The sequence below is a fragment of the Symsagittifera roscoffensis genome, chromosome 9 (assembly GCF_963678635.1).
Source record: "Symsagittifera roscoffensis chromosome 9, txSymRosc1.1, whole genome shotgun sequence".
NCBI lineage: Eukaryota > Metazoa > Xenacoelomorpha > Acoela > Convolutidae > Symsagittifera > Symsagittifera roscoffensis.
In genome coordinates, this window is record NC_087070.1 from 31,306,308 (window position 1) to 31,324,580 (window position 18,273).

Here is an 18,273-nt window from a genome sequence, read left to right on the forward strand (position 1 = left end):
TGGCTTGGCTGGGGGACGCTTATGAGTTTTTTTCGACTTTTGACAGTCTCTTCAAGTGTCAGAACTCCTTTGAAAGAATCTGTCAGTTGTGCAATGGTACTCAAGATTAGCTGTACTCAAGCTTGTTGAACAGAATTTGCATTGATTTCAGCTCGATGTTTACATCAATCAGATATCCATTTTGCCCTGTTGAAGTCGTAGTTCTAGAAGCGAATTCATCGGCTTCTCGACTTGGTTTTACATAGCAACAGGTGTGGAAATATCATTGCAGTATTCTTTGCAAATGCATTTTCTTTGCTTCCGATTAGCTTGTTTTAAGATCTGCTGAGGGTTTCTATAGAGTTCAACCTACTTTGGTTGTTGCAAGGATCAGAAAGGCCGTTTTCCTGTGAACTTTTCGTTGTAAGTTTTCCCTGTATTTTCCATCAGCTCTGGGCTGGTGTTTGATCATCGTTGAGTGAAGCTGCAATAGGGGGAGTTTGTGTTTGGCTGAGTGTCTGTGGCTAAGGAACTTGGAGACGTGCAGCGAGAGTATTTAAACCGCTGTAATAACCACCGCTAAGAGCTAGGCTGCTGCATGTATCATGAATGATACCTGACTTGTGTTGCTTCAAACTCCATCTCGCAGGCTGCTGTTACAGACGTAACAGTGATTTTTCGGCCATTAGAGGAAAGGCGATGTCGTCAGAATATCGTAAAAAACTATTAAAAAGCGTTATAAGGAAAATCTGAAGAAGTCATTTCCATAAAAAAAAGAAGAGGATGCCAGCACGGTAAAACATAGTGAGGGTTCAGATGAAATTGTGGGTAGGTGAGGCAGTTAGTGTACGAAGGTACAAATCTATTTAAACGATTACAGAGCACGTGATTATGAACCAGGACTGGAAAAACACGGCCCTTGGTCCCTCGATCTTAGAAGCCCGTGAATGAAGGGTGTTGACTCATTTTAACCTAACATCTAATCTATGCAAACCGATTGTAGAGCTGTGCTTTAAGTTAGTTATTAAAACTCTCGAAACAAACCTAACAGCTTACAACTCCTGTAGTGTGATATCCCCATGATTAAAAATGGGAGACCTGAATCTTTCCACACACACACACACTTGTATAAGAATTAGTATTGAAGAGCCATACATGAGTCATTAAAACGTAAAAATCTAGAAGTAGCTGAGACAGAACAATCTAAGTTTAATTACTAAAATTGAGAAACGATACATCACGCTCTCTGTTAAAAAGCAAGAAATGGTAACTAACTTGACAGAAAATAGTTTTCAAATAAATCTAGCCTTACACAAAAAGCGTCGAACTGTTTACAAGGAAGATAAGGATGGGGACCTCCAAATACCCCACATACTTTCCCCCCTTGTGGACAATTTTTTCTAACAAGACAAATCGAAACTCCTGTTATCTTTGCTACACTCTGAGATAAAGTCTGTTAAGGTAGATCCGAATTTTCAATTGCGTTAAGACCAAAGCTTTCTAGCCAGAAAACTACTTCTGAGGATGACGCGAAGAGATTGGTGGCTAATGGTCTCTGGGGAGGCTGTTTCAGGCCGAATCTTTTTAACCCACACGCTAAGTCAAAACCATATCAGACGCCTTTTGACTTCAGCAAAGCTTTAAATCTGCAAGTTTTTCTGGATATAGAGACAGTGAGAGTAGTTTTGTTCCATTAAGTTTTTTGGTGGACTAGAGGAGCTGCGGCAGAGTCTACTTAAATTATCCGGAAATTGGCTGAAAAAGTGAGCAAAAAATCAAACAAATTATACTGTTTTACAATCCATTTTATAGCCTAAGTAGTTTTGGCACTCCAGAAGAGTGCAATTCTGTATATTAAAGAGTGTAATAAAGGTTAAAACCCAAATATCATATAGACAATTTGATACGTAAATTTAGCGAAGAGGGTAGATCCCAAATGTTAATCACCTAGATTCTTATATGATACAATTTAATACGAATTATCTTAAAATATTTGTCTATGTCGTTATCCTTTAATTAAACTGTACTCTAACCGTCGCATGACAGAAAGACCCGCTCAATTGACCTTTTTTTCCAAATTATTACACTTACGAAATCATCAAAAATTTGATTTCAATAATTTCTTGATTTTATGATAACCATAATCTCCGCAAAAAAATCGCAACAAAAAAAAGGTTAATTAAATTTCAAGAGCTTGCTGATTCCGAAATTGGAAAAAAGTAGCTCGTTTTCATTCAGTTGTATTTGACTTAAAAGTGGTCAGAAAAAAATTGCGAAAGTCAGGGTGCAGTCAAATTTTCTATTTGCTCGACGATAGAATTTTACCAGAAGAAAAATTGCTTGCAGCAATGTCAAATACCTTCATTTTGGTTTGTTTAAGGTGCTGCGTCTGATCAATATAGCTCAGCGAGGTCGCAACTGAGTTCTCTGCAACAACAGAATATGGGGAACAATTCGAACATTCATCGAACTCCTATTATCAGGTACGCAAAAGCTAATTGTCTGCCTGAATATCGTGATTTTCTGTCTCGAATAACCCAAGATATTATTTTACAATTTTACAGGACCGCTGCTAACTGTGCTCTGACTGAAGAAAATGTGCGACCTATGTCTCCAGCAAGTTCAGAGATCTCCAGCAGTATCTTTTCTGGTATTTGTTTCTCATTTATCCCTTGTTTGGCTGACTTTGTATTTAGAGCAGCTCTAACTTGCTGGTCTAATGTGGGAAACCAACCCTGTGCAATGTGTTTTTGTTCGGACCAAAACTGAAATGATTTTGTATTCGGTTGCGTGTTTTAGGTTTCGTTCCGACCATTTCACGGAGTGGGTAGGAACTATGGCGATATGGCTATAGTGTTTATAGGAGTCGGTGAAGGTAGTCAGGACTCTTATATAGGTCGTGATGATTTTTTTCCAGACATTTTGTTGACGCTCAAATTTGATTTTTGCGGTTTGACTTTCGATTTCGTAATTTCAGTTCAATTCATGGATTAAAAGGATGAAAGGTCCGCAATCGAACAGCAAAAGTGTAAAAGTTACGAAAAACGTGATCAGTTTCTAATTCCGAAGTGGATTTAGATTTTCAGCAGAATCAAAAGTTTATCAATTGATCCAATTTTCTCAAGTTGGGCTAATTTTATCAAGAAAGCAACAATCATAAATTGTTTTGAAACTCAAAAGAGTTTTAAAGACACATTGTTTACTATGCAACTCGAAATATCGTTCTTTCCGAAAAACACGGGTTTTTTCTTTGCGTTCATCGATTCTTTTCAAATGTTTGGTGGCTATGTTGTTTCCAACGATTTTAGCTACCTCATAGAGGCATCGCGGAATGTCAACTATAGTATCATGTTAAAGCGAAATCCCTTTCAGCGTGGATTCGGGTTTCAAATGAATTTTCAAAATTGTCTAGTGGAAAATCGAAAAAAATGCATACCAGTTTTCTCGATACATGACAATTGTTGTAGATCTAGTTGTTATTTATTTGAAGTAATTTTTTCAACTTGAGTTTCCCAAAAAAAATTCGGTTTTTCTATCGACTCTTTTGTATCCTAATGTTTTTGTATCGCATGTATTGCGAAGCTTTCCTTCGCCTGTGTAAACATATTTCTCCCGGAACATTTGACTGAAAATTTTCTGCGCACAACTTTTAGAAGTTATTGTAGTTTTCGGTATGGTTTCAACGTAGTGTTTTTCGTTCAAATTTGTTGCGTTTTTCAAGTTTGTGGCGTTCAAATATATTACAACAGGTGGCAGAATTAATTTAAATAACTGGATGGTTCTGTCTTTTTCTTCGAGCTGTGTTTATATTTCAGTTTAAAGCGAAACTTTTGGCAAAAGAAGTGTAAAATTTTATTTTTTGAATAACATTTATGTGTCAGAGTAATATATGTACAAAAACTATCGTAGTAGCATGTAAATATGATTGAAAATGAAACGACTATTTTATGCATTAGAGTTTTCAAATTTAGTTCGTGCACACTCAATTGTTTTAAAATGAACACTAGCATATCACCCGCACAGTAAAGACAAAGACATAGTTTTTTTCGTTTTAAATTTTTTTAAAGTTAACTGTGGTCCTAATATTCTGTACTCTTTGCACAGAATTGGCTATTTTTTTTAACTTAGTGTTTTGTTGAAGATCTCCTATAAAGCGAAATGATAGGAGCGTTCGTTTATGTGGCTGCAAACGAAAGGATTTGGATGAAATATGATTGCACTATCAAATTAACTGGAAAAGCTTTTCTATAAACCGTCCTGCCTGATACTTACAAATTGTTTATTTGCAACGTATCACATTTTTGAAGCTAATTTTTGTTGTTGTGATTGTGTTTTAGACTCGCAAAGTGAATGTTACGGAGTGACACCCTCAAGTGCGGGGATTGGCTCGCCACTCCTCAACATGCACCAGGTACACAACTTGTCATCCACGCCTGGGGGTTTTGCTGTTCTGCCCTCGAAGAAACAGCTGCCAACTTATATCAAATCTGTGCAACAAAATGCTAAGTTCCCCACGCATCAGCCTCCGCCAATACCCCCAAAGAAAGCACCTCCACCGTACGCACCACCCCCTCCGCCCGGTGCGACATCAAATGGTACAGTTGACAGACAGCGTCCAAATCGCAATGCCCCTCCTCCGATTGATCAGTCGAGATATAGTCCCTCTAAAAGAAGTTCGGGTGGGTCGAGTGGCGGAGGAGGCAGCGTCAAATCAGGCGATGAACTCAGTTCAACTCTGAAAAATTCTCTGTCAGTTAACTCATTTGCCGCGTTTGACCGAATGACCCCAAAAAATGGAAGTGACGAGGAGGCAATGATGAACGAAGAGACTAGCAATAATGTGCAAATTCATGACATATCAACAAAAGTCACTTCCTCTCAACAGCAACATCATCAGGAACTGCAGGATCCCTCGCCATCGCCAACTAGAAAAGAGAGTATGGGCAGAGAAGTGATGTTTACGTCATCAAATGGGGATGGAGCAAGTGCGGGAGGGGAAAAGAAGGTGAAGAAGCAGAGTGCGAATGCATACAAGTTCTACATGGAGCAGCACATGGAAAGTGTGATGAGTTTTCCGCTGCAGAGAGAGAAGAGAAGACACCAAGTGGAACAGGAATCGGTAAGAACATCACAAATTCAATGAAATAATATTAAATGTTGCAATGATTACGCGACCTCCAAATCAACCTTCGCTTGCGATTTGCTCTTTAATTTGTTCTTAATTATAAAATTCTTGCTCAAAAAAATTCTTAGAGCTTTCTGTAATTAATTGCGTTTAGGAGACGCCAGCGTGAATTGACATCTATCAGTGAATGTATTAATTTTGTTCTAAAATGAGACCGGTTTGCACAGTTGTTGTTTATATTAACCCAGATTATTAGCGAGCGGCAGTATCGGGTTAGTAAAAAAGTAGTTGCATTGTGTGGTTAGAAATTAATTATGCTGGTGTTGTTTTGTAGATTGGCTCCTCAGATAAGGACGAGATGTTGGGAAGTTTCCACAAGCACGAGAGCAACCTCCTGAGAAGGAGAAGATGTAAGGTGTCCATAGATGACTTCCGCGAGATAGACCAGTTGGGAGTGGGGGGATTTGGAGAGGTGAAACTTGTCAGGTCAGCCGAGGACGCACAGCTCTACGCTATGAAGGTCCTCAACAAAAGACACATCCTCAAAAAGAACCAGGTGAGTTGTTGGATATACAGTATTGGAATAGAGGAGACCAATTTTGATTACGTATTGCTGAAGTAAAAGGTAACGACGAGTTTCAGCGACTTAGTGGCAGTTGAGTCACTATTTGAAAAATTTCATGCCTAAATTCTGCGAAAATGAAGACATTAGCCAATAATTATGTAAGACTTTTCAGAATCAAGCTTGAAAGTTTTTCAAATTGAGCTGACTTAGTATGACTATTGGACATCAAATGGGCTATTGTCTACATGATAACTAATAATGACACTTTAAGACTGCCGATTGCCTGCCGTACTCAATCATAAACTTTCCTAGATTCCAAAACGGAATATCTCTTGTGACAGTGAGGAGCGTTATAAGTTGGTTTCCTTGTTGCACTGATTGCTTCTTTGAATGATTTAGAGGAGTGATTTGTTACCATAAAGCCAAACTTATCAATTGGTCTATTCACACTCTTCTTAACATGCGTTTGTCACGAGAGTTCACTTCTATAAAAATGCATTGTAAGGACATTTCTGTTGTTTAAAAGTGAATGTTGATATTCTATCATTTATGTATGATACGTGAATCAGTTTCTTCTGCAACATGTTAGATGAATGAATTAAAATCGAAATAATTTGTGTTCAGGCTGGTCACGTGCGAGCTGAGCGGGACATTCTGGCACAAGCGGACAACGAGTGGGTGGTGAAGCTGTTCCTCTCCTTCCAGGACAAGCACAACCTCTACCTCCTTATGGAGTTCATCCCAGGGGGAGACTTGATGAGTCTGCTGATCAAGAAGGACTACTTCCCCGAACCCATGGCCAGATTCTACACTGCGGAAATGATACTGGCCATACAATACGTGCACGAGTTGGGATTCATTCACAGGTACCATTATTTACAACAACTCAATTGTAGGAAAAGAAAGCAGCCTGTAACTGAGCTTGAAAAGAAGACAAACATTGCCGCAGTGTGATATAACCGACGAAACTCATCGTATTTCTTTATCACTGTTTTATCGTTTAGCTTTCTTTATCCGATCAACAATATTGATGGAAAACTTTTGAACCAGGTGTGTTTTCGAGAAAGTCAGATACAAGAAAATAATCGCCAGATGGAGTCGACGAGCTGTGATTGAACTGATAAAACAGCTTCCAATCCCATTTTTTAAAAATCCTTCTTGACAAACTCACGCATGACATTCCTGTCTCATTTGCAAGATCTAAAGATTAAACTGACAAACAACGAAGTCATTGTTAGTTTAAGGCAATAAAACCTAAAGTGCCATTGAACCAAGTTAGGGTTGTGACTGATTTTTTTTCAGCAAAAGTCAAGTTGTTTACTTTCAAGTTTGAGTTTTGCTGTTTAGTGCTATTCTTTTAAGTTTAGTTGTTGTCATTACCCTTGCGATTTTTTCCCGTAAATATATTTGTTCACATAATGGTCAAAATTAGAAGTGGTAAATTTAGGTTCAGCTCATATTTAGTTCAAATTTCTTTGCGTCTCGTGCACACTTGGTCTGGAGGTAACGGCAAAAGTTCTGGGTTCGAATCTCACAGGACCTGTTTTTTTTTTCAAACTGGAAATAGTCCGTTTCGAAACTAACTTGCAGACGTATTATTATCTGCTTGTGTTTTGTCGGCTTAGTTGCCGAATTGTAGATTTTTATAAGTTTTTAAAACATTATTCTTGCTTTTAGTGTTCTGTTTTACCTCTGCTGTTTGTAATTTTACTAACCTTGTTCTCGAATAATTTGTTTTTTTTTCTGCCCAATGGTTTCATTCTGCCGAATGATTTCGGCATATTTTTATCGGCTTAGTGATCTGATTTCGAGTCGCTTCAGCTGAAACATATTTTAATGCTCATCTTGGGATCGCACAAAATGCTAAAAATCTTAATGGAAATTATAGTTCAAGTTTTTGATGACAACAATACTTTTTGGACTTTTGTTGTTTTCCTTTTTTTCGGCTTGATAGTTATCGGCTTAATAAATCGGTTTAATGGCCTCATTTTGCGTCTCCGTCTCTCGACGAGCGAAAAAAGCTTGTGCGCCCGTCTGTGTTTCGAGGGTTATGGAGACTTAATAACTTCTTATTAGTCTTAATTTTTTTTGAATTTACTTTTTCCATTTTCCTTTTGTTTGGGCTTAATAAGTTCGGTCTATATTATATCGGCTTAGTAGCCTCAGATTGTTTTCTTTGACGAGCAATCAAATTTTTTGAGTCTTTATGTGTTGGGGGACTTATTAACTTTTCATAAGTCTGAAGTCATAAGTATTGTTGATTTTTTTCGGCTTAAAGGGTTTCGGTTAAGGCATTTTCTGCTTTCTTTCCGCTGGGTACATTATCTGCCGAGGCTTATTTCACGTTATTTTGCCATGGCATGTTTTTGTTTCAACACTAGCATGAACTGTTTTGATAGATCTAGTTTTTTCAAATTTTTCTATTTTTTTTTCATTTTCTTTTTTGTATTGCAAGTGGTTTGAAGCTGAGCTTCGTCTCTGTGGAAAATGTTGTGATAAACTGTTGTGATTACACTAGTGACCAGTATAGTGTGTTAATACTAACCTTCTTTTTTTTGAACCTAAACCGCATTTAAAAGTGTTCACTTAATTGGTGGCACTTCCGCTATACTCTCGATCTGTAGTATTGAAAATTTCATAGCATCTGTTCTATGCTTCATTTGTGGCTAGTGTTTGTGATTAATAAGATGTTCGCGGCTCAGTGGTTAGTGCACGAGGCTCATCAGCTGTTGGTCGCGATCGGTCGGAGTTCGATAGCCGAATTTAACTAAATCGAGGCTTATATCTACTTTTCCTTATTGCACTTTATAGAGCTGCTTTCTGTCGTGTTCTCGCCTCTGTGTGAATGATGTTTTGATAGCCTTATTATTGTGAGAAACTTATTAATTAGCATTTGCTGTCGTTTGTTAAGTCCATTTTAGAGCTGATTTTGCTGCGAATCGGATAATATACCTGGTTAGTCCTCAACAGAGGACTTTTAGATATCGAATTACGTAACTGTGATTTGAATTTCTGGAAGGAACGAAACATTATGTATTTGTTTCCGTCTCCTGGATATCGGCAGTTGACTTCTTTTTCTCAAGAAACGGTTATTGCACCAGTTTTTCTTTGCTTATATCAATTGTTTTTTTTTAGTTGTTCAAATCCTTATTAAACTTGCTAGAGCAAGTTTCTTGTAATCGGAAACTAGACTCTGTTCCCCGGAAACAATTTTTCTTACAAATTTGTAAGAAGTTGAGCTTGCGTTATTAGTGAACCTGTATAACTCCAGTCTCCTTCCTACTTTGTCTGGAGGTTATGCAGTTGCCTTGGTATCCTCTGGTCTTACGTTTGAGTCCCAGGCTCTGCTTGGCCTCCTCTTGTGTTTGTTCTTGCTACAATTTACCCAACAATTGAGAACCAGTGTATACTGTTCAGAAGATGAATTAGAAACTTAGAAAAGATGCTCTGCTGCTCACTTCGCAAATGCGTTTCACAGCTGAAGTGTGCTGTCAAGACCAATTCTCTACTGTCTATTATCGACGATTCTATCAATAAATTATCTGTTAATGAAAGTAATCCTTCTGAATCTCAAGAAACGATCTCAAATGTAGTCGTGAACTCCGTTATAACTGCGGTATCGAAGAAGCTGCGTAATGTTGAAGATAATACATCTCTTGTTTTTTCGAATGATATCCATGAAATACATAGCGATAAATCCCAGAACTGCAAAATGGTTAATCTTATATCATCGATGTCATGTTGTTCCTGGTGTGTACTAAAAGGTCTTTCAAATGTTGCGAAACTGAAAAACTACAAAATTTCATTTTTTTGACGAAAGACGAGCATTATTAGCCTTTTAATTGGAATGTACAGTATTTTACTAATCTGGAAAAGGTGATATCGAATAATTTTTTTTGATCAATGAAATGTCGGATGTCGTCTTTTTTGGCTTGACAAAACATTTCCAAGCACTGAGTAATTCATTTTATCCAATTACAAGGTAGTTTCGAGAAGTGACCGAGCCCGTGTGTGGTGTACTGTTTGCTCATCGAAGTAACCTATTGATATTTAAGATTTTGCTCATCTTCCTTTCATTTTGTCATGTGGTGTGTTGGTGGGTGGTCTGCTGAACACAAACACACACACAATTATCTGTTTATGAAAGTAATCCTTCTGAAACTCACGAAACGATCTCAAATGTAGTCGTGAACTCGATTATAACTGCAGTATTGAAGAAGCTAAGCAATGTTATCTCCGTGGATGGGTGGTTAGGTTGCTAAACACGCACATGTTGAAGTTGAATTATCCTGAAAGACCAACACGCACACTTGCTATTGAGTTCGCGTTATTAGTGAACCTTGATAATTTCCAGTCTCCTTCCCACTTTACCTGGATGTTATGCAGTTACCTTGGCATCCTTTGGTCTGAGGTTCGAGTCGCGGCCGGACCTTGCTTTTTCAGTATATACGAATCTGAAGTTATTAGTGAACCTTAATAATTAATAGTCTCCTTCCCACCAAGTGGGTGGATGTGTGTGTGTGGCTGAGCGTGTCACATTTGTTTTCTAGTTGTACGCAAATACTGCATCTGAAATGAATATGTGATGAGGAAGACTGATGTACTAGAATGCTTTTTGTTCCCACCATTGAAAATGGGGAGGATTTTTTTTTCTGGTGTTTTTTTTTCACGCAAATTCAAGTTTCTACAAATAATCATCGGACTGCGTTGAGTGATAAAGCATATTAAAGCTCTTCCAGTCGTGATCCGAATGACACAAAAAAATTCCAAATACTTTGCCAGTTTTGAGAAAAACCGGTATGAAATTTTCGAGTCGATGGACGTAGTACAGACTCTTATATAGGTCGCGATGATTTTTTTCCAGGAAAATCCTAAAATTGCTCAGGCTCAAATTTAGTTTTTTGTTGTTTGACTGTTTACTCTTGTTAAAAGGAAGGCGAACTCCTCTATCGAACAGCCAAAGTGTTAAACTGATAAGCAAAATGAAATTAAATTTTCAGTTTTCCCAGCGCAATAAAAAATTTACTTATTGATCCAGTTTTCTCCAGTTGGGTTAAGTGTATCAAAATTGTTCAAAAAAGCATAAATTGTTCCAGAAATTCAAAGAGCTTCAAGTCCATCTACTTCTTTCTTTGAAATTGAGATGTTTTTAAAAAACAAGTCTTTAATTGCGTTCATTGACTGTTTTCCAACTGTCTGTTGGCTGCTTTTTGTTTTTTGGCTATAAAGTTTTTCTAACAAAATAAAAAAAGTTTTCTACAGAAAATAAATATATACTTTGAAATTGTTTTAAAAAGTTGTTGTTTTTTGTTTAGTATTCTTTTTTGAAAAAAAAATGTTGCCGATCTTATTTTCTGCGCGTTTAAATAGTTCTCGAATCACACCTTACACTAAAACTGACACTAATTTGAAGAAAAAAAAACCTAGTTTTTTTAATGAATATGGTCGAAACCTTCTGTGCTACTTTCATAGTAAATGGCTATCCTTGTTTTAGTTCGAACTCGAGCTGCAAAAAGATTTTCCAGAAAAATTGACCATAATTACCAGAAAACGATGATTTTTGGCTAAAGAGGGAGGCTGATTTCTGTTTTTTAAGCATACTAATTGTTGAATATTGTACTACAACCCGCCACTCTCTGGCTTTGATGTTTTTGTACCAGTTTTTTTTCTAAGGTATCTGTGGTCTCATATATCTGTACAATTTTTGAGTACAACGGGTTGCTCGTTTGTATATTCGTGCGAACACTAAATTATCTTCAAATAGTCAAGTTTTTAAACAAGTTTTGTTTATAGTGAAAAGCCTTAGATTGGTTGTTCATTTTGAAAATAGTTTTTTGAAACGTTCCTGAAATCGAATAAGTTGAGTTCAAGCTCTGAGACGTTTTGACGTTTCTGTGAGTGCATTTGCATTAGTACAGAGCCCGGTCGATTTGGTTTAGAAATATTTATAGTGTATTTATTAGTTTATCGATGGAAGCCTTTGCGATCCAATGCCGTTTTAAGACTAATGAACGTAGTAAAGACTCTTATATAGGTCTTGCTGATTTTTTTCCGGAACTTAGGTGCACCTAGGTATATATGCAATTTTTGAGTTCAATTGAAATTCATCCGCTGAAATTGATGTAAATAGCACTCTCCAAATACGAACGTGGAAATGGCGCGAAAAAATGTGAAGGTTTTCTAGTTTCGAAAGTGGAATATAATTTTTAGATTTCCAGGGGAACAAAAGCTTTACCTGTTGATCCAGTTTTCCCAAGTTGTGTTAATGTAATCAAAAAAGTGCCAAGCATAAATGGTTCTAGAAATTCAAAGGGCATCTATTTTCTTCTTGGAAATTCGAAAGTTTAGATTTTTTCAAGAAAGTGTTTTTTTATATTTTTACTTGCGTTCTTGACTCGTTTCCAATCTTCGATTGGCTATGTTTCATATGTTAAAGAGTTGACTGTTTAGGGATATCAAGCCTGACAATATTCTGATCGACAAGGAAGGACACATAAAGCTCACTGACTTCGGACTGTGCACTGGCTTTAAGTGGACGCACAGCTCGAAATACTACCAGAATGGTAAATATTCCAGTCTTTAACATTGTTTGATGCTAAGTTCATTTGAATCTGCAAGTTGTTACAGTTAACTAAGGAAGAAAAAATGAAGATAAAGAAAGAAAGAAAGAACAAGAAAGAATTTATATAATTTTTGTAAGTCGTTAGAAACAACATCAGCAAAAGAGTAAAACAACATTCGATCAGCAAGGGTATTGCAACCGGGTATTAGTCTTTTTACCGTAATTAACTTGTTAACTGTATGGTCACTCTAGTATTCGTTTTTAATTTGTTGGTTTTTCATTTGCTACATAGAAGATTTTTTCCAGAAAATATTTAAGATGATTGGGTGCTGGCTTATTTACCTAGTTATTTTTAAAAAATATAAATATTTATCTTTGAGAATGTATTTTAGAAAGCTTGTAATCAACTTCTCCGGCCCTCTTTGAAGAAAAACATGAATTTTAAAATAATATATGTTACTAAGGTAACTTTGCTCAAATTTTTCAATCGTTTTTGAGTATCATGCTGTATTTGTGTTATATCGCTGTTGCAGGGCTCTGCTTCGCCTCTGCGTTTATCATGTAACGCCAACATCATAGGCACAAAACTTTGGATTTTTTTGCAAAACTACTCGTAAGATTTACCAACTATTCTGCACATTTTCTATGCAAAAATATTGAGCGAAAAATGCAAAAAATAACAAACCTTTCCATACTATAATTGGACATGAACGCGTTTTTCGACTCCCCGTTCGGTAATTGATGGGTAGTATGGTTAAGTTTTGTTTTCTGATTTAGGAAAATTGCAGGACGATAATTTTGAGATGGACGACGAGGAGTGGGAAAAGATGGTGCAGCAAGAGTGCAATTGCTGTACTGATAATAATACAACGGCAGACAACACTCAGCCAAATAAGAGTAACGCCCTACATGGTATTAACTGTGAACAGGAGAATGGCGGCGCTGATGGGACCAATGAGTGTAAGAGGGTGAAGCCTCTTGACAGGTCAGTTAATTCTCTGCATAACCGAACCTTCGTGTTTTAGTACGAGGCCAATTTTTCTCCAATAAAGGTCACACATTTCTTTGATCAGTTTCTCCCAGTTTTTATACTGCATAAGCCATATTGCCTCGATGGAATTAAATTTATATGTGAGCCTAGAGAGGCAAATTAATACATTGTTTTACTCTTGAATGATGCGAGAATTTTTAAATTTATTTTGGGTCGTTGCCGCTTGTTTGCCATTGTCATTTTGCTATTTTAGGCGTGTATATTTTTTACTTGATAGAAAATTGGCTCGGGCAAGAGCATGTGTATATTTGAATCCAGTTAAGTTTTTGGGACGACCGTTCGTTTTCGCGTTTTTGTCTCACGTAATGGCCAGTCCTCTGATTCGCATGGTTAATTACGCTTGCGATTAGCCAGCTTTGTCAAACAGGAATATATACTTTTTGCGGGTTAACAACTAGTTTAACCGAATCGCTTGAATCGTTTTAACTTTAGTTCATATCAAAGTTAGTTGGACGTTAGTTTACGTATTTGGCGAAGAGGTAACGCACCTGCCTTTAAAGGCAAAGGTCAATGGTTCAAATCTGACCAGGAACTGTTTCCTTAAGCGGAAAATTGTCCGCGTGTCAAAAAATCTTGGACGGACTTCTGTTTGTCTGCTTTTTTTTTACAGTACGGACCTGTTTTTTTCGTCGAAACTAAAAATTTTCGAAAAATCTTAACTTGCGTGTCTGCTAGTTTTTGCCGGCTTAAGTCCCACAGAAAGGTTCGATTTATTTTTTGTAAAGTTTCTTATGGTGCATTTCGTTTCGGCATTTTTTTGTCATTTTTTGATGGCAATCACAGTCATACAATTTTGTATCGCAAGTGATGCGAAGCTCCACTTCGCCTCTGTAGAAATTTCGGTCCTGTATTTCTATTTATCGGTTGCTGAACGACAAGCAAGGATTTTTAGATTCTGTTGCTCGTTTTTAATGTTCCTATTTGTTTAGAAAAACTTGTATTATGAAAATTTGTGGGATCGCGTTTTCTGTCAAAAGTAATGAACGTAGTGAAGAGTCTTTTATAGGTCTTGCTGATTTTTTTTTGATTTTTTTTCAGGAAAAAGCCTTAAAATATTGATGCACTTATGTATAATGTACTTTGTGAAATTATTCTGCTGAAGTGGCGTAAATAGCACTCTCCAAATACAAACGTGGAAATGGTGAGGAAAAACGTGAACGATTTCTACTTTCAAAAAGTGGAATTTTCTCTTTAAGATTTTCCAGCGGAAAAATCTTTACCTATTGATCCAGTTTTCTCAAGTTGGGTTCATGGTATCAAAAAAGCGGCAATCATAAATTGTTCTAGTAGAAATTGAAAGAGCCTGAAGGGCATCTATTTTTTTCTTTGAAATAAGATTTTTTCAAGAAAGTCAGTGTTTTTTATGTTTACTTGCGTTCAGTACTCTTTTCCGATCTTCGTTTGGCTATGTTTTTATTCGTTTTTTTAGTTGCTTTGGAGTTTGCTTTTAATTTAGTTTTTCTCAAACTTTTAAAAAAGTGGTACCAATGGGAAGTCCCTCCACTACTCTGTGTGCCTGCGTAATTTACTTGGCTCTTGTTTCCTGACCCCACTTTCTACAGCCTTAGAAAAAGTGTCTTGCGGGAATGTTTTACCTTGATTTTTGAAACGTTTTGACTTTTCTCGAAAACTACCTTTGCCAATCTGAGATTTTAGTTTCAATGTGTAGAACGGGTTGTAGGAAGCCCACTTAATAAGCGGATCCGCCCAAATTTTTTCACACAAAAACTTATGACCCTCGGAAAAGCCAATGTTTTGATTTCTTGTCCGTTTTGTGAAACTGTTTGACTCCTCTCGAAAACAACTCAATCTGATATCAAGGATTTAATCGAGTCAACAGGTTGTGGGAAGCATCGGTGCATAAAATGCTAAGACCTAAAATTTGTTCAAAAACATTGTGTCTGGCAAAATTCAAAAATCGCAAAAATTTTTCTCTTATTTTAATAGAGCAATAACTAAAGTTTTGGATGAAGCCCAATTTTCAAATTTTTCAAATTACCCATTTCATCACGCATCAGAACAACAAATCAAATTTATCAAAAAGGTATCTCCTAGCTGGGCTTCTAGTTCTCTCGGATTTCGTGGTCATTTTCCGCTGGGTCGGGTAAATGTTCATGTAGTTTTAACTTGCAAAATGTTATCAAAAACAGGAAATGGATTTTGCAGTCTTTGAATCAGTAATGTCCATTTTAAAAAAAGACAATTTAGTTCAGCAACTTTTCTTTTTAATTTTAATTCAAATCAAGCAATTTAAATTGAATCAAAATTCAAATTGCTCGAGCAGGATTCGATTCGACGCTTGAGTACACATTTTACTGTCAATTAATTTCAGATTTCAGAGTGCGACAGGAAAAGAAAAAAATCTCAGTTTTCATTTCAAAGTTGTGAACAGTACACAAAATTGGCAAAAAAACTACTTAAAGCAGGCTTGGGAAAAATTTAATTTGCTAAAGAAAGATTTCAATTTTAATTGGAAAAAATCAAATTGATGTCAACGATTTTTTATAAATTTTCTTGACCAATTCGATTTAAAATGTTTATTTTCTTAATGGACATGACTGGTTTCAAGTGCATCTCCACGAAGTCGAGAGGATTTTCAAAGCACGGTTCTTCATGAAGATATAGCTTCCAAAAACAAGTAACTTACTTGTTTTTATAAGGCAAAATTTTTTTTTCAAGGTTAATGTTTTTCAAGGCAATTTAGCCGAATGATTTTCAAAAGTATCCATTTTAGTATTTAGATAGCGGTCAAAAATTGATTATTTCCTTAAATGTGTTATAAGTACTTTATTGAGCTTATCTTTTGATTCGATTTGGTTCAGTTCACTTTTTCGTTTGCCTCTTAAGTAGTCGAGGGGATACTCCGTCTAGTTACTGTTTCAATTGAGGAACGCGGTACTAGCAAACTGTTAATCCATATCATCGATGCTCTATTTAGTCTAAGGATGGTTTTTTGTGAAGATGAATGAGATGTTTTGGAATGACGATGAACATAAAATTTGAGATGTTGATGAATGGAATGATTTTGTGTGCAATTTTCTTCAAATTTTTTGGATGAAAGCATCTGAGTCGATTTTGGCTGGGCCAGAAAAATGTTGATTTGTGTGCTACCCAGAATTAATAACTGCTAAGCTGACTGCATGAGTTAAGAATGAAGTGACCGTCTAACTAACGTTACTGTTGTTGTTTTTAAGTTAATGGAGCTTTTCTAGTCTTTTAACAAGTTTGTTTTCAATCCCTATCCCTTGCATGCGAGAAAGATTGGAAAAAAGTGCTTGATTTTTGAAAATAATTTTCATGGTGGAAACATTTTGCACAGATTGCGAAGCTCCTTTCGCTTTATTGCATTTCATTGGATAGTGTTTGCGAGTGTTTCTGTCAGGATTTTATTTTCATTTACTATGTATATTAATTTTTTTGTCAATTTTGCTATATGAATCTTATTTGACGTTTTGAAGATTTTTGACGGATTTGTTACAACTTCTTTTAGCTTTTTACTCTTGTATTATATGGTTCTATCCGTTTTTGGGTTTCCTTGATTTCTCTTTTGGTTATTTTTTTTTTAAAGTCGATAGACTCTTGTTTAGGTCGCGATTATTATTTTCGTTTTTTTTGCAGAAGTCCTAAAATTTGTTCACTTTTTTTTCGCGGTTTAATTTTCTGTTCAGTTCATTTCCTTGTTAAAAGGAAGGCAAACTCCACTATCGAACAGCGAAAGTGTAAAGGTCACAAAAAAGAGATCAACTTCTAGTTTCGAAAGTGAAAATTATCGAATTTCCCAGTGAAATAAAAAACTTACCTATCCAATGGGCTTTTCCTCTTCTGTCTGCTAGCTTGCAATGTTATTTGTGTGGTATCGCAGGTGATGCGAAGCTTCGCTTCGCCTCTGTGTACAAACAATGAATTGTAAATATGCAACTGGTTGAGTTTTGTGACGCATAATTCGTCACTTAAATTACATTTAAATCAAGTGGTTTCATCGGTCGATCTGTAGTTTAAGCGCGTGGGTTTGAAACAAGGTATTATTCAGCACCATCACAAACTTCATGCACTCGAATTGATTATGTACACCTGATGATAGATGCTGTAAGTTAAATGTAAATTGATTTTTTTTCAAAAAAAAATGAATGATCATCCTCATTTGTAATTGTACTATTATGAGATTATCGAGCAGAAATTGGAACTTCAATTTATATTATTATTGGAAACGGTGAAAAGAAGCAAAGCAAGTGAGAATATTTAAGTGAAAATATAATTGAATATTCACTTTGTTGATAACGCACCAATGATCTGTTGATGTTGATAACATTACAATGGTTTGTTGAAATAGCCTAAGAATTGTTTTTTGCGTGCTTAGGTACAAGAGGCTACAGAGACACAGATGTCTAGCGCATAGTCTGGTGGGCACTCCCAACTACATAGCGCCTGAGTTGTTGATGAAGGTGCCCTATGATAAGAGCTGCGACTGGTGGAGTGTGGGGGTCATTCTCTACGAGATGGTCCTTGGGAGACCCCCGTTCTGTGCAGAGACGCCGGCCGACACTCAGTACCGGGTAAGTTCACTGAGGTTAACCAGTAATTAAGAACCAGAATCAAGTTGAAATTGGATGAAGTAACAAAAGCAAATTGAGCCAACCGTTGCTGGAAAATAAATCAACTCCTTAAAGATCCACAAAAAATACACCGATTCAAAGTAGAAGTAGAAGTGTCAATGAACGTATTGCATGGTTTTTCTTTTTTTAAGCGTGGTTGAACGTAGTCGTGATTCTTTTGAACGTATATAGGTTTTTTCGTTTTTTCAGGACTATTAATTTCTTTGTAAAATCAGTTCATTTTATTTTTTAAAAGGAAGGCAAACTTTACTATCGAACAACCAAATTATAAAGGTCACAAAAAACGTGATAGAGTTCTAGTTTCGAAAGTGGAATTTAATTTTCAGATTTCCCACCGAGATATAAAAATTTTACTATTGATCAAATTTTCTCTAATAG

At 36.3% G+C, this 18,273-nt stretch overlaps 2 protein-coding genes across 3 annotated transcripts in view; one reads left to right on the plus strand and one right to left on the minus strand.

Moving 5' to 3' along the window:
- Positions 1-18,273, minus strand: part of LOC134854228 (hypoxanthine-guanine phosphoribosyltransferase-like) — a 449,675-nt gene that overhangs the window by 89,772 nt on the left and 341,630 nt on the right. The window lies entirely within an intron of this gene.
- The window catches only part of LOC134853831 (uncharacterized), a 29,395-nt gene that overhangs the window by 7,974 nt on the left and 3,148 nt on the right, over positions 1-18,273 (plus strand). For both annotated transcript variants that reach the window (XM_063869754.1, XM_063869755.1), the window contains 8 exons: positions 2,360-2,462; positions 2,544-2,629; positions 4,317-5,098; positions 5,439-5,660; positions 6,294-6,535; positions 12,120-12,232; positions 13,009-13,216; positions 17,640-17,835. In XM_063869754.1, the coding sequence (XP_063725824.1) occupies positions 2,360-2,462; positions 2,544-2,629; positions 4,317-5,098; positions 5,439-5,660; positions 6,294-6,535; positions 12,120-12,232; positions 13,009-13,216; positions 17,640-17,835 (1,952 nt within the window). The remainder of the gene's footprint in view (positions 1-2,359; positions 2,463-2,543; positions 2,630-4,316; positions 5,099-5,438; positions 5,661-6,293; positions 6,536-12,119; positions 12,233-13,008; positions 13,217-17,639; positions 17,836-18,273) is intronic.